The sequence below is a fragment of the Citrus sinensis genome, chromosome 3, assembly GCF_022201045.2.
Source record: "Citrus sinensis cultivar Valencia sweet orange chromosome 3, DVS_A1.0, whole genome shotgun sequence".
NCBI lineage: Eukaryota > Viridiplantae > Streptophyta > Magnoliopsida > Sapindales > Rutaceae > Citrus > Citrus sinensis.
In genome coordinates, this window is record NC_068558.1 from 41104708 (window position 1) to 41120345 (window position 15638).

Below are 15638 nucleotides of genomic sequence, written 5' to 3' on the forward strand. Positions count from 1 at the left end.
CAGTGAGTAAGCTCCTCTGTTTCCTCTTTTGAGAGTTGAAGATTGTCTTTAAGACATCACTGTACTCCTATAAAAATGCTACAAATAAATTACAGTTAGATGAAAAATGTTTCAAAAGTAGAATTTGAAAAAAAAAAATGAGAAATTAGCAAGAGGTTCAACCAGAGCTGTTTACAAATCATCCCAAGAAATCCTCTACTCTGATAACAATGCACCTGAAAATCAGATTTATAAACCACACCACTATTGGACAAATCCAGGGAACAACCTCACTTCAGAACCAGCCCTCCCAGTAACATTTTCCACTTTTATTTCTACAGCACAACCAGAGTGCTTTTATTAGGCTTTTAGTCTGCTGTCCAGCTCTGCTCCACTATTTCCCGCACTCTTCGGTTGTACTCTCGCTTATTCTCACTGAACAGCCGAGCTGCTTCAGAGTTTGCAGGAGAGTTTGGATTTGGATCACAAAGCAGAGACTGGTAAAGACATAAGTAGCATCGGGTTAGCATCATCTTGTACATCCACTGACAACCCCCCAAGCTCATTTATTTCAGGATCGACCATAACTCACATGAAATCTCATGCAAAAACCAAATTGTCAAGTGCAAACATAGCATATTTGCAAGCCATATTACTAACCAATTATTTTAAAGAACAAATTATAACCAAACTATAAGTGTTTGAAATGTTGATGAAGAAGATGATGCAAGATTCCATCATTTTGTGAGTGAGTCAGTCAGTCAGAGGGGGAAAAGAAAAGTCAGTCACAAACTGGTAACAAGGATAATTTCAGTTTGAATAAGCATGTATACTGATTACCAGCTACCATCAACAAAGAGCAAAAAGATAAAAAGAAAATGCCAAAATCATAACAAATGCTCCACAATGCCATCATTGTTATGAGAAAGACAAATTTGAAAACTTTTCATTGCATTTTAAGTCAAAAGACAAATTTGAAAACTTTCCATTGCATTTTAAGTTAAAAAAAAAAAAAAAAAAGATTCCAGATTAAGAGTGCCAACAGTAATACTACCCAGGATAATTGTCATTGTACGATTTTGACCCCATGCACATGAGTTTAGGAATGAGCATGAAATTTTTCAGGTTCGTCTATGTACAGTAAAAAGTGCTCTATATCACAGTTTTATGTTAGCTTTCGCATGGATTAAAAATTAGATAACTAGAATTCCAGCCTTGTTTTGTCTAGTCCATAGAAACACTTGAAAACAGTCGCGTGTTTGATACTAAATCTCAAAAATCAGTTTGTTTACAGCATTTTTCAGATGAGACAACTGACTATAGATTCCTCAAATTTCTTTAATGGAAAATACTTAAAACCATTCATATCAATGCATCAAACAGTAATATTTATGTGTCTTATTTCAGAACATAAACTTAAACATCAAATAATAAAGTGACCAGGTCATAAAATCACAGATAAAAGAGAAGCAAGATATGTTGGGAAGCAAACAAAGGAGAAACACCATGCAATTAGCCTTTCTTATGCACATAAAAGATACAAAGGAACACAGTAGGCAAACCAAATAATATGAAGTCATCATTTGATGAAACAGGAACTTTGGTCTATGCAAACCAGCAGATTTTCTATTTCGAAGATTGTCTTAAAACATGGAAGATTCACATTTATTTTCAGTTAATATATGAAAACATATATATTGATGCAAAAAAGATGCCTTCACAGTGCAGGCTTGTTGACCATCAAAAGCCTTCTGACCTCATAAGCACTTGGAATTGCGTCAGGGTAAGACAATCTGAAATACTTTTAGCCACTAATATCATGGGTGTGATTCAGTTGCCAATTCAAACTATCTCCACGTTTCAGTTAAGTAGAAGGACTTATAAAAAGAAGAAAGGGGGAAACAGGAAACATTACAAAAATACGGAAAAGGGGGAAACAGAAAACATTTAACAGGGGAAACCTTAAAAAATGCGTTAGTCATATTATCTATTCTCTTTTCTTTTTCCCCCCTTCAAAGCAAAAAAGCAATTTGCTTTCAATAACTAACATTAATTATAAGAAATTACGCAGGCAGAACACATCCAATATCAATCAATGATTAACAAGAAATAGAATCCTTTTCCCACAATCAAGAAAAACGAAAGAAAAGTCAAACAAATTTGCACCTGAATAGAGGTCAGTATAGCTGCAACATCATATATAGGACTCCACTGATTTTGTAAAATATCCAAACAAATACTTCCATCTGCATAGACTGATCAAACCATGGGCACAAGTCAGAAATCAGAGTCAATCATTACGAAGACCATGTGCAATATAATAACAAGCAACATATCATTTATCACCAAATTTCAAAGAGAACAATAACAAGAAAAATATAATTAATCAATAAATAGAAAAATAATTTACAAATAACATACTATTTGGATGAAACATCCGTGAGACGAAACGAACTGTTGGGGGTTTATTTGGATAATCCTCTGTGAATTGTAGAGTCAACTTGAACGTACCTGAAGAAATTCAAGAAAATGCTTAGATGACAAATGCAAAAACCTAAATATTTCAACTGTAAAGACAAAGGATAAGGCATAAGCAATCATTTTTGTTAAGTAGGAGTATTTAGGCCTCAAATGCGACTGAAAGCAAGGTTAGCACGATATAGAAACAGAGGTATAATTATTTACTAAAGCAGATTGTCCACCATCATGCAGCAATCGATCTAAAGCCACTTCGGCAATTAAAATTCCATCAAAAACACCATTTACATAATTTTGGAACGTGAAAGCATCGTTTACAAGATAGCTCATTCTGCTCATATTGACAGTCCTTCTGATCAAAGATGATGACAAAAAAAAAAGAGGTGATCGAATTTTCTCAACATCAAACCAGAAAAAAAAAAAAAACCACTAGCACAAACATGGACAAGGTAATTAAATTGTAACAATATATACAAGTTATGACCCACAACAGCAAATGCAACACAAGCCAAGAACCATAGGAATTCAACCATGTTCTATACACAGAATCAGCTTAGTTACAGGCAAAATAAAAAAGTCAGCTCATCAAAGCTTTCGCTTAATTATACATTAAAACTAATGAACGAAACCTAACAAGCAAAAGCTGAGTGAAAAATGAAATCAAAAGCATAAAATTATTTCTATAAAGTAAAAAGATAATAAAATTCCCACCTCCGTCCCAGGGAGTATCATCGGGCCTGCAAAACACCACGAAAAAGGAAAAAAAAAATTCAAAACAAAAACCAAAAGAAGTACAAAAAAGAAGAAGAGGAAGAAAAGAAAGAGTACCCAAAAATAACGGCGTTCCACAACATGATGTTGTTGTCTTGAGGGGCACCGCTGATGCCGGCGGGTGGATCTTGCTGGAGGCGCTTGAAGTCCCGCATCAGCCGCTTCTTCGCCGGTGTTGACATGGCGACGTCGTGTTCTACAGAGAGAGAACGAGAGAGGAAAGTTCTAGAGAAAAGAGGGATCTGAGCAAAAATCTAATCTAAAGAAACTGCATACGAGTTGCCATGACATAGCAATAGGCCCAGGCAATAGGCATAACCTGTGCAACACCGCCAGCTAGTTTTGGTTTGTGAATTGTGAGTCCCACTCACACACTCAGCTAGTCACAGCCGCCTTCTACTTTTTATTTATTACGCGTGGGATCTGAGCTGTTCAAACTTCAAATTGTTTTATGTCATTTACCGCAACGTTGTGCTTGGGGCCACGTAATTTTGTTATGTGTTTCGAAAGAAATTAACCGCCGCCACCACCAATTACTTTATTTTTTAAGAAAGAATCATCCATTTTACCAGTAATTGTTTGTAGGGTTATTTTTAACCAGTACCCAAATGTTTTAATATTTTTTATTATACACCCACTTGTTTTGACAACTATTACCACGCACCCAAAACGTTAAAATTCTATGTTAGTTTAACGATCAAAAGGGTAAAACAGGAAATGCAAGTATGTAAGAACTAAAATAATAAAAATTATATTCATTTCCTTCTCCGTTTTCCTTTCCTTTTTAATTTTTTCTTCTCCATTTCAAACGTAAAACAAAAACAATGCAAGGGTAATTTGCTGTTGCCGAAATCCGATGACCGACAACAAGGGTTGTTCGCCTTGTTCTCCTCTGCCGTCTTAAGTTTCACAAGTTGCAGCGTGGTCGCGGCAAGCGCAAGCAATTTGGTGGCGAAAATAGGTGGCGCACAAGAGTCGTGAGATGCTGGTAGCGGCAAGATGGCGACGATGCTGCTGGTGGTGTCACGATGGTGGGGATGGCGGTTGCAAAAATCATAGCCCTTGATGGTGTCCCGATTGTAGAGATGGTGGTTGGTGGCTGCAATGCAAAACTAATAAAACCTAAAATTTTAGGGCATCTTTATTTTAGGGTATTTTAGTCTTTTCAATATATAATAGCTTATGCCGTTTTACTTAACGGCAAAAAGTAACGGAATGGGCGTGCAGTAATACTTATCAAAATAATTGGGTGCACGGTAAAATATGTTGAAACACTTGGGTACTGGTTAAAAATAACCCTTGTTTGTAATGCTGAAATATCTTGTACGGGAGTGGAGAGGATAAAGTATCTGAAACTCAATTTAATTTAATCCGAATTGGGGTTCGCATCGAGTTCGGAAACTTTTCTCTACCCTTCACTAGCCCCCAACGTTCAGGTTCTTATGCTACTAAATTTTAATTCTATAATATTATCCCTCTCCTCTCGACGACCCATAAATAAATACACACCTTATTTTGAAAAATTCTTTCCCATATTAACCCTCGAATAAATGCAGAATTTTCTGGTCTTTCATCTTGGCTTGACATAATGCATAATGGTCTGATGGGGGGAGTTACAGTACATGCATGTATCTCATACATGCATAAAAAATTATCGATAGATTAAATGGAGTAGATCCAATGGTTGAGATTCATCTTAGCGTTAAAATAATAATAAAAATTTACAAGAAATGGAAACATGTAAAACTGGCAACTTGAAACTTTGAACTAATAAATATGAAACAACTACCATTAATATTGATATTATAACTATTAAACTTGAAACCAAAATAACTTGAAACTTTAGACAACGAACATGAAACTTGTGATCATAAACTTGCAATCTCAAGAATCATACAAATCATGTACCAATAATATATGAAACAACTACGATTAATCTTGATATTATGACCATTAAACTTGAAAACAAAATAACTTGAAACATAAGGTAATGAACATAAAACTTGAGATCCTAAAAATCATACACATCATGAACCAATAAATATAAAACAACTACCATTAATATTGATATTAGGATCATTAAACTTGAAACAATGAACATAAAATTTGAGATCATTAACTTGCAACCTTGAAAATCATGCAATTAATAGACCAATAAACATGAAACACCTACCGTTAACTTAATATTGTGACCCTTAAACTTAAAACCACAAGGAATTTGAAACTGAAGGCAATACACATGAAACTCAGGGTCATAAACTTACAACCCTGAAAATCATGCAATTAATGAGCCAATAAACATGAAACATCTATCATTAACTTGATATTAGAACCATTAAATTTGAAACCAAAAAAACTTGAAACGGAGGGTAATGGACATCAAATTAGGGATCATTAACTTGCAACACTGACAATTATACAATTAATAGACCAATAAATATGAAACACCTATTGTTAACTTATTATTGGAACCATTAAACTTGAAACTGAGGGTAATAAATATAAAATTTGAGATCATTAACAACCCTAAGAATCATATAATTTATGGATTAATAAATACAAAACACCTACAGTTAACCTGATACCGGTACCATTAAACTTAAAACTATTATTTTTATTGTTATATGGCCTATATTAGTAAAATAAGTATTATTTTATTTATTATATTATTTCATAATTTTTTAATCGTTTAAGGAGCTCCAAGTTCTTTTTTCTTTTTTTTCAACTGTTTGGCTGCCAAGTGGCAATGTTATTTTAATTTTTTTATTCCTTGCATGTATGTATGCATGTATTATAGCAAAGGCCTGATTGCAAGCAAAAACATTTTAGGGTCCTACATAGGACGTGCTCATCCCGTTCGCTCATAGCCTAGCAACAATCGATTCGCGCCTCAAAACATTTTCTATCACTCTTCTCTTGCCCATTTTGTGACAATCATCACCACAAGGTTAACAGTTGAAGAGGAGAGACAAAAAGCTAGCTGCCTAACTGCCAACGCCTGTTAAGTTACATCCTGCATCCCATCAAGTATGGTCCTGTAGCCACCTCCTAACTTAATTGCCTCCCTTCATCCCTATTTCAGGGAATATAGTTACAAGGTTTCACCTCCAGCAATGCGGACATTGTCAAGCTCAAGCATATTGAAAAACATAGATAAAAAAGAGAGAGGTTATAATAAATTCCAACAGTAATGGAGAAAAAAGGGCTTTGACAGAATAAGCAATCACCATAAAAATACAATGCAAGATGGCCGTTCACAACATCCAAAAATCCGACTAAATAATTCCAATGAAAAAGAGCTCCTCTGAGGTTGTCTTAAGACATACATCACTGATTCACTGCAGCAATAATACCCCTATACAAATGCTACAGATAAATTACAGTTACATGAAAGATGTTGAAAAGAAGATGGAAATGTTGAGAAATTAACAAGAGGTTCAACCAGAGCTATCTGGGAGGAAGAATCCGAAGAGATTCTCTAATAACAATGCACCTGAAATCAGATTGATTACGGCGTACACTACTATTGAACAAACCAGCCACACCAGCCCCAGTTTTCATCTTTTATTTCTACAGCATAACCGGCCGGTGCTTTCATTGGACTTTTAGTCGGCTGTCCAGCTTTGCTCCACTATTTCACGCACTCTTCGGTTGTACTCTCGTTTATTCTCACTAAACAGCCGAGCTGCTTCAGAATTTGCAGGGGAGTTTGGATTTGGATCACAAAGCAGCGACTGGTAAAGACATATAAGTAGTGTCATGTTAGAATCATAAATACAACCACTGCGAATCTCACAAGCTCATTTGCTTCAAGATCAACCATCATTTGTACTAAATATCATTTGAAAACCAAGTTGGCAAGTGCATACATAACATATTTGAAAGCAATTGACTAACCAATTACACCAAAAAAAATAAAGTTTTGAAATAATGGGGAAGATAATACAGGGGGCCAACATATGGTGACAGAATCAATGAAACCTGGTACTAAGGAACATTTCAATTTAATGAAACATGTGTACTAACTAACATTGACATAGCAAAACAGGATAAAATATCCTGAAAACCAAACAATGCAACCCTTGTCATCACAAGGCAAATATGGAAATGTTCCAATGCATTTTAGTAAGTATTAGATATGGTACGTACAACAACACTTTTTTGAAAATTGGATATTGATGATCGTCTTAAACATGGAAGATTCACTTTTTAAGTTTGTTTAATATAACAAAAAATATACATAATGATGGAAAAAGGCCTTCACGGTACAGAAATGTAAGCCGACAGATGCTTTCGGACATCATGAGCACTAAGATCTTATTAGGTTCAGATACTCTTAGATATATTTAGCCAATAATATCATATTTTTGACTTAGTTGAGTATACCATTCAAACTATCTCCTCATTTCCTTAAAATGGGAGGAATTACATATACACGAAACAAAAGGACAAAACAAGTTACCAGTCATATCATTAGTATCTTCTTTCTTTGATGCAAAAGCACAATTTTCTTGCAAGTTCTCGCTAATCAGGCATTAATTATAAGAAATTAAGCACAGTGAAAACATCCAATTTCAATCAATGATAAACAAGAAACAGAATCTCTTTCCAATAGACAAGAATGAACAAGAAAAGTCAAAACGAAGTTTCACCTGGATGGAGGTCAGTATAGCTGCAACATCATATATAGGACTCCACTGATTTTGTAATATATCCAGGCAGATACTTCCATCCGCATAGACTGATCAAACCATAGGTAAAGAGTCAGAAATCAAAATCAATCGTTATCAAGACCATGAGCCATAGAATCCCTATAGCACAATAATCAGCAAAATTCAAAGAAAGAATAATAGCAAGAAACTTATCATCAATAAAACATTAGCAACAAATTTTAAAAATAAGATAATGACGTACTATTTGGATGAAACATCCGTGAAACGAACCGAACTGTTGGAGGTTTATTCGGATAATCCTCTGTAAACTGAAGAGTCAACTTGAACGTACCTGGAAAAGTTCAAGAAATAGCTAAAACAACACTTGCAAAAACCTATAACTTTCAAGAAAAAGAGACGCTATAACGAAATATGATAAGTCATAGGCAATCATGTTACTTAATGGTGGTTCCGGTTTAGTGGGAGTCTTTATTTTAAGCCTACAATGTAAATCAAAGCAAGTATACCATAACATACAACCTAACATATGATTAATTACAGAAGCAGATTGTCCACGATTAGGTAACAAAAATTCAACAAAAATAAGCTACAATCAAATATTAGGCAAAACCAATAATTCAGCTTAACAAAAGTTTTACATTTTTACAGCTGAATGAAAGTAAAATTAAAAGCATAAATATTTTGTAAAAATCAAAGATAATCAAATACCCACCTCCGTCCCAGGGAGTATCATCAGGCCTACGAAACATCACCAAATGAAAAACAAACAAGAAAATCAAAAATCAAAACATAAACCAGAAAAGTTACAAGACAAAAACAAAAGTTAATTAAAACAAATACCCAAAAATAACGGCGTTCCATAACATGATGTTGTTGTCTTGAGGGGCCCCGCTGATTCCGGCGGGTGGATCTTGCTGGAGGCGCTTGAAGTCCCGCATCAGCCGCTTCTTCGCCGGTGTTGACATAGTGGCGTTTTAGAGAGCAAAACTGAGAAGCGGCTTTTGCAGAGGGGGGAAGGGGGGAGAATGAGAGGAGAAGCTTCTAGAGAAAGAAGAGATCTGGGCAAAATCTTGTGAGGATGCTGCATGCGAGTTAACAATGACAATAACGGGCCGGGGCCGGGGTTGGCTGAGCAGTGAGCACCAATTTTTCTTTTTTTAATTTTAATGTTTAACGATAAAGTTACAAATTTTTCCACACATTTTTTTAAATTTTATATTGATATTAATTCAATTCGTTTTAGTCAGTGTCCCCACCCCACACACAAGTGGTACACATATGTATTTATCGAAATTGACCTTGGCCAAACTCCTTTCCAAAATCGTCTTGCATCCTTCACATGTTCTCTCATTGGAAAGCATGTAGTGCAGCAATACGTCAAACACCAGTACACCACCCGCAAAATTCTACAGAGAGTATGAGTATATTGAGGAATTTGATATTATGGATGCATTTTTGTCCATATTTGCAAATTCCTCATTTTCTCGAATGCTTAGCTCAGCACTCTTGTCATTTAATGATAACCATCAGGGACGATAATGATATTCGCAAGCAAGCCCGTAAATCCATTCACACAGGTCTGTTTCGGGTTGCGAGCGGGTTTGATATTAGGAATTGAAATCCGCATTATGTTGTGGATGGATTTAGTATTAGGTAAACATCTGATGGATATCCACATGAATTTATGCCAAATTCATAGTTTTTTTAATATAATTTTAATTAAAAATAATTAAATCTAAAAGTATATAAATAAAATAAATATAGAGTGCAAACATGTCATGTGTGGTGTGTGCAAGTTGCAACTCATAATCTAACCTAAAGGAAACCCAAACTATTTCTTTTTCACCTGTGAGCAGCAGCAGTCGCAAAATCTAACCTTCTAAACTATTTCTCTTTCACCCATAGGCAGTAGCCGCATACCCATTTCTCTTTCACCCCTGAGCCGTAGTCGCACACCCATGAAATTTTCATGGTATTTGTGGTTATTTTTTTATGAATTTATATATTTCATACTTAAAATCGAGAATTTGTGTATAATTGATGTTAAAATTTTAATTTTATATTTACGTTGATTAAATTTAGAATTTAATATATTATGTGGAATTTTAGCTTAATAATATAAATTTACATATTGATTTTTATTAATATAACATTTTGACAGTCAAGTCAGTTACCAGACTTTTGGAAACATAAATTTAGAAGGAGAAAGATTAGAGAGAGAAAGTTAGACTTTTTACTTTTTGAGTCTATTTTTTTTTCTTACATTTTAGTGAAAATGAAAGACATATTTATCAACCAAATGAATTTAACTTAAGTCTTAGTTACTTTAATGACAAATGTCATTGTTATTGTGATATTTGACAATACTTATCTTTTAGTACCCATGTTGATTGACATATGAATATACAAACTTGTCATGGATTAAAAGAAAAAAAAACGTTTTATCCTTAGATTATTTTTACTAAGACCTTGAGATTATAAAAGCCTTCAAATTTAAGAGGTTTGTCCTAGGATAAGAGCCTAGAACCTCAATGTCTTTTGAGCTTTGAAATCTTGTTACTTAGGAGAATCATTCTAGATGATTTGTCCACCACTTCGTGGATTTAATTAAGAAAAAATTTATTAAATGAACCTTATTGAAATTAAATTTCTTTGGGCCTTATTAGATTTATTTTATTTTTGGTCCAACACCAACTTCGTTTTAAGATTCAACACTGCTTGCTTTAGTTGGAAAGAGTTCAACTCCCCTTCTTAGTTTGTATGAACTATAAAGTGTAAATTTCTTCATAATTTATTATATCTAAATTCTTCACCTTTTGGGGTCAATTTAGCTACGCTAATCAGAGTTGACCCCGATAAATTTGTAATCTTTTTTGTTTCATTGTATGTTGGTGTGTGTTTAGTCCTCTATCTAATACATCCGTATCACAATTGCTTGTACGCTAATTTCCTAATGTGTAGTTTTTTATGTTATTTCGTTAATTTCCTCCAATATGACTCGGGGACAGGCTGCTGCAAGTGGGACTGTGAGATCTTGCAATCCAATTAATTGGGCATAGTGATGGACCTGGACTGTATATAAAAGAACTGCTCAAAGATCGTACAATCTAGCATCGGCAAGGCCAGTGCTTTCTATGTATTTGATTACCATGAGTCCATAAAAACTATATAACATATACTGTAAAATCACTTAAACTGTTAATTATTAAGAGAGAACTAAAGAAAAATCAAGAAACCCTGAACATAAAACGGAAGTTAATTTGTTCTCCTGTGATTGTGAAGCATCTGATGATGATCATTAGTAAACATGATTGGAATCTGACTCTCTTCTTCATCATCTTCGTCGTCGTGGGCAGGCCTTGAAAGTTCATGAAGAGGTTCCATGCTGTGGCAAGATAGCACTGTCTCAGCTGCAAAGTCGAAGTTGGAAGCAAGGTTGCTCATGTTAATGAAGTTTGTGGAGGCCGAGGAGCTGTTTGAGTAAGCAGGCTGCTGTTGCTGTTGATGCAGTAATGCAACATGTTGCGGCTGTTGCGGTTGCTGTGATGTTTGGAGAGCGTTTGCCATCACAAACCTACTGTTTAAAAGTTGATTTTGCACCATTGTTAGCTCTGCTTGCAGGGAGGCCACCTGCAATTTCATATTCATAATATCAATTGCTTTTTTTAATTCCAGTTTTTGGTTCAATGGGGGCCAGAAGAATAAATTACAAACTTCAAAGGGCTAAACTAAAAAAAACCTGTAATGCTGAAATGTAAAATTTTCAAAGTAATTGATCAAATTTCAATTAACGCCCTTATTTTTACCAGAATTTTGTCACCTTTTATGTGACATTTCTCATGAAGCGGTACGCGCAAGAATTGGTAGTTAATCTACTCTTATATATATAAAATAATAGTAATAATTAATTAATTTTTGTAACTGAAACGAGCATTTGGCTTAGAAGCAAAATTAATTACTATCGGCAAATTAAAACCTGTTGCTGCAGAGCAAGAATGGTGGAAACACAACCGTAAACCGGGTCGGAGAGGCGGGCCTGGGCCTCGTAAGATATAGTAACCACAGCATCTTGCCGCCGGTTCACCGGAATGTGTAGCAAGAGCTTGGATACATTGCTAGCACCAAAGACTTTGTGCACAGCGGCGAACCGGGCAGCTCCCTGGTCTGAGCCAAAGTGGGGTGCAAAGATGCACCCACTAACGCACTTTCTCCTCAAGAACTTGCATGCCCCACATGGAGCTGCTGGTGCAGGTGCTGACATGGGCTCGGCCTCTGGCGAGGGCGCGGTGGTGGCACGTTTTCCAGCGCCCCTTCGACGGGGTTCGGATATGGGGTCGGGCTGTTGCTCAGCCATTTTCTGGGTTGGGTTAGGCTCAGAGTTTGTTCAAAACGGAAAGGTGGTGGAGTTGTTACTTATATGTGAGAAATTATGACGCTGGGCACGTTAGTTTCGTGATGGGTAGCATGGTGAATGTGGTAAGCTTCTTTATCTTTTTCGTTTTTGTCTTTAAAAAAAGAATATGTATGACCACTACAACCCATTTTTGTAAATTCCATATAAATGTGGGATGTATATACACAGACACACACACGAATAATGTAATGACCAATATTGCTAATGTTATAATCAATAAACATCGTCGAGTGATGTTACGTTGATAAATACATTGTTGTTCAAATTTTTATCTATTAGGCTTTGTATGATGGTGCCATGTATGTTGATATGCTCTAGAAGGTGAGCAATCGTATCATGCCAGTGTCATTAAATTGAGATATAGGCTAATACTATCCTACCATCGATATTTAAAAGTAATTTTTTTTTTCTGGTATAAACTACATAAATGGCTATTTATGAATAAATCAAAGAACTTATATATCTTCGTATTGACGAGATTAAATCTTTTTGCTATTGTCCATGATATATATTAATTAATTATAGTTTGTTTATATAATTTTTTTTTCCTCTACAAAACGTGTATCTCGCTAATTATCTTTAAAATGTAATTATGATATCAGAAATAAGAGAGGGACGTTATGGTTGGTGAGGGAGGGAGAGATTGAAATGGGAAGAGCCTGAGAGTGTGATGGGCACGGGCAAAGGAGGTGTCGGTGGGTGGGTTATGGGTTTAATTAATTAATTAATTAATTAATTACAGGTTTAAGATGAGAAAATTTGAAAAATAAAATAATGATGTTAATATTTAAGGTTATTAGTTTGTAACATGAATCATGATACATGAAGAAGGCTGGGTTGTCTTGATGAGAAGGCACAATATTTGTGCTGCCCGTGGCGTGTGGGATGCTTCACCTCCAACTCCAAGCTTGCTAATGCTAACAGTAACAGAAGTTCCAGACACTTCCAGTAATGCATTTTGCACTCACCCTTTTTAACTTTCACTCCTCCTCGACATCCCTACGCAACTTCACTACACATCATTTTTAATTTGCAACATTGAATTCCAAAATTGGGTCTCAAAGATTAAGAAAAATATATACTGGTCCAAGAAGACAGAAGATAATTCTTCTCGTTAAACATATAGAGTAGGGTGAACTTGGGGTAAATCTTGCAAGAGATAGATTCAAGTATTCTCTGAAGGCAAGATTCCAAAACAAGAAGTGCTGCCACAGTAACATGGTAGGCCCCTTGGCCTGGCCCTAATTTCCCCGTAGCTAAAAGCAAGCTCTTCACCTTCTTTTATGTCTTTTGAAGCAAAGAAGCAGAGGCGAGGAAGTATAGATCCTGAGCTTCTCACCAGTGTTGTCGACAGGTTACCACCATCGCAAGAATGATTAATAAATCGAGCAATGTTTCCAATTCTTGTGGCATCAATGTTCATCCTCAAACAAGCCTTTCCAGATGGAAGGTGCTCCCTTATGACCAAAAGAGCAGAGGAATTTCTGGGACTCGATGCAAGTCCATCATAGATTTGTTGCCGCCGCCTTGCTTCTTTTGTGGTCAAAAGTTCACCTATTCAAGTAAACATCAACTAAGACAATTTCTAACAAATGTCCACAGAAACAAACAATAATTATTTCTTAAATATCCAAGTAACTGAAAATGTTTTACACACTAGACCAATTCAAAGCAATCAGTTATTACCATAATGTTTCATAAACCCCGTGATGTGGGAAGAATGGAAAGAAAGATAAAAAACATCACCCAAAGTGCCCAACAATGGCTAGTTGAATGGAGAAAACACAATAGAGAGTCAAAGCTATAACTCAGGAAAAGTAAGCAGCTATATAATGGTAGTCATAAGAAATGGAAGATATGGCTAACGGCAAGCTAAACAGCCCTATGGTAGATGCAAAACATAGTGGTTATAGACTCTATTCTACCACGTAGCAGATGTAAAATATAAGCTGTATTAGACGAACAAAATTTGCCTACCAATTAGGCAAAATTAATCCAAATAATAAGGGATAACAACTATAAGATTTGAAACATGGGATTCGATAATACCGCCATTGAACTAGAATTGTACGAACTGAAGGTGGTCTTCTTCTTGGTCAAAATAAATAAACAAATGTAATTCCTTCATCCGCACAATCCCATTCTAAAACTATGAACTTATGATTCCATACTATCGTAACACAGCAGAAATATAATTCCAACAACGGCACGCGCTAAATCTAATAATAAGTCTTACTGTATCAAATAATCATCAAGCAGATGCAACTAGGCACATGTATAATTAAAATCACAAGCATCAAAAACTCTAAACAAATATTACAAAAATGCCAACATACATTTCCATTTTGCCGATACCTGCGTACTCACAGATGAATTGCCCTTGCTTTATGAATTGATCGGCATATAAACCCCACCCTTTATTCACACTCCTCACAATCTTCAATCTCACCGATATTCCTCTCTGAGTCAACCGATTCCCACACTCAGACCCGCACCCGCAACTCGGTCCGCACTCACTCACTATGCCCACATCCTCCAGACCCGAAAAACACGGACACCCAAATACCCCGTCACCAAGTCCCACCTCAAAACACTCTTCACAGTCGCACCCAGATTCACTTTCGTCTGACTCGCAGACAAGACTCACTGAGTCAAACCCGAGTCGACTCAGAGAAGAGTTGGATTCAGCATCAGCAGCAGCATTGGTGGAGGCCCAAAATTGGCGTGGTGGGAATTGGGCAGGACAAGGAGGAGGGATTATCTGTGATGGGGTGTAAATGAAGTAGGCGTAGGGGGTTTTGTCGGCGGCATTGTGAAATGGGATCGGGAAATTCTCGACGGACCTGGAGGCATCGAGAGAGCGGGAGAGAGTGATGGATTTGGAGATTTGGGAAAGGGTTCTGCATGTAAGAGATACGTTGGCGAGCTCCCCTGGGGTTAGCCATGGGAGTATTAAGCGAGCCCACTGAAGGAATTGATTCTGCTTTTGTTCTTCATCTACTTCGATGGTTCTTTTGTGACGGTTTATCAGCTCCGTCGGTGCTTTGCTGAATGCCATCGAGTTTTCAATGCTGTGTCGTCTGGAACTCGCATCTCGTTTGTTGTGGTTTTTAAATTTTAGCATGAACAGAATGTACACGCGGAAAATACGATGTCGTTTCGACCACTTGCTCTAAAGGTCTTAATTGTTATCATTATTAAGCAGAAGCGAAACAATTACATGGGGGTTTCGTGACATAACATGTGGCTTAAGAGATATATGCGAGACTGCTTTTATAATTATTTTTTTGGTGACTTTATAACCAAAGTATCCCTGGAAGGCT

At 36.1% G+C, this 15638-nt stretch overlaps 4 protein-coding genes across 4 annotated transcripts; all 4 read right to left on the minus strand.

Annotated features, from left to right (window-relative positions):
- Positions 1–3: 3 nt before the first annotated feature.
- Positions 4–3580, minus strand: LOC102610902 (ubiquitin-conjugating enzyme E2 2-like). The gene is made up of 5 exons (XM_006479101.4): positions 3286–3580; positions 3169–3194; positions 2401–2490; positions 2146–2234; positions 4–476 (listed from the first exon to the last, which is right to left on the minus strand). The coding sequence occupies exons 1-5, from the start codon at positions 3408–3410 to the stop codon at positions 348–350; spliced, it is 459 nt and encodes a 152-aa protein (XP_006479164.1). The 5' UTR covers positions 3411–3580; the 3' UTR covers positions 4–347.
- Positions 3581–6434: 2854 nt separating this feature from the next.
- LOC102610592 (ubiquitin-conjugating enzyme E2 2-like) lies at positions 6435–9043 on the minus strand. Its single transcript, XM_006479100.4, has 5 exons — positions 8742–9043; positions 8614–8639; positions 8143–8232; positions 7881–7969; positions 6435–6962 (listed from the first exon to the last, which is right to left on the minus strand). Exons 1-5 carry the CDS (start codon positions 8864–8866, stop codon positions 6834–6836), a joined length of 459 nt encoding a protein of 152 aa, XP_006479163.1. The 5' UTR covers positions 8867–9043; the 3' UTR covers positions 6435–6833.
- Positions 9044–10999: 1956 nt separating this feature from the next.
- Positions 11000–12378, minus strand: LOC102611391 (LOB domain-containing protein 20). Its single transcript, XM_006479102.4, has 2 exons — positions 11878–12378; positions 11000–11531 (listed from the first exon to the last, which is right to left on the minus strand). The coding sequence occupies exons 1-2, from the start codon at positions 12253–12255 to the stop codon at positions 11157–11159; spliced, it is 753 nt and encodes a 250-aa protein (XP_006479165.2). The 5' UTR covers positions 12256–12378; the 3' UTR covers positions 11000–11156.
- Positions 12379–13358: 980 nt separating this feature from the next.
- LOC102611687 (histone-lysine N-methyltransferase SUVR3) lies at positions 13359–15439 on the minus strand. Its single transcript, XM_006479103.4, has 2 exons — positions 14671–15439; positions 13359–13869 (listed from the first exon to the last, which is right to left on the minus strand). Exons 1-2 carry the CDS (start codon positions 15437–15439, stop codon positions 13481–13483), a joined length of 1158 nt encoding a protein of 385 aa, XP_006479166.2. The 3' UTR covers positions 13359–13480.
- Positions 15440–15638: the final 199 nt, after the last annotated feature.

Excerpts from the sequence above, each read along its gene's own strand:
- LOC102611391 (XM_006479102.4), bottom strand. The coding sequence starts at position 12,255 with ATGGCTGAGCAACAGCCCGACCCCATATCCGAACCCCGTCGAAGGGGC. Across the intron at positions 11,532-11,877 it reads TTCTTGCTCTGCAGCAACAG|GTGGCCTCCCTGCAAGCAGA; the intron begins GTTTTAATTTGC and ends ATGAAATTGCAG.
- LOC102611687 (XM_006479103.4), bottom strand. The coding sequence starts at position 15,439 with ATGCTAAAATTTAAAAACCACAACAAACGAGATGCGAGTTCCAGACGA. Across the intron at positions 13,870-14,670 it reads ATTCATCTGTGAGTACGCAG|GTGAACTTTTGACCACAAAA; the intron begins GTATCGGCAAAA and ends TTACTTGAATAG.
- LOC102610902 (XM_006479101.4), bottom strand. The coding sequence starts at position 3,410 with ATGTCAACACCGGCGAAGAAGCGGCTGATGCGGGACTTCAAGCGCCTC. Across the intron at positions 2,491-3,168 it reads TGATACTCCCTGGGACGGAG|GTACGTTCAAGTTGACTCTA; the intron begins GTGGGAATTTTA and ends GAATTTCTTCAG. Across the intron at positions 477-2,145 it reads CTATACTGACCTCTATTCAG|TCTCTGCTTTGTGATCCAAA; the intron begins GTGCAAATTTGT and ends TGTCTTTACCAG.
- LOC102610592 (XM_006479100.4), bottom strand. The coding sequence starts at position 8,866 with ATGTCAACACCGGCGAAGAAGCGGCTGATGCGGGACTTCAAGCGCCTC. Across the intron at positions 8,640-8,741 it reads TGGAACGCCGTTATTTTTGG|GCCTGATGATACTCCCTGGG; the intron begins GTATTTGTTTTA and ends GATGTTTCGTAG. Across the intron at positions 6,963-7,880 it reads CTATACTGACCTCCATCCAG|TCGCTGCTTTGTGATCCAAA; the intron begins GTGAAACTTCGT and ends TGTCTTTACCAG.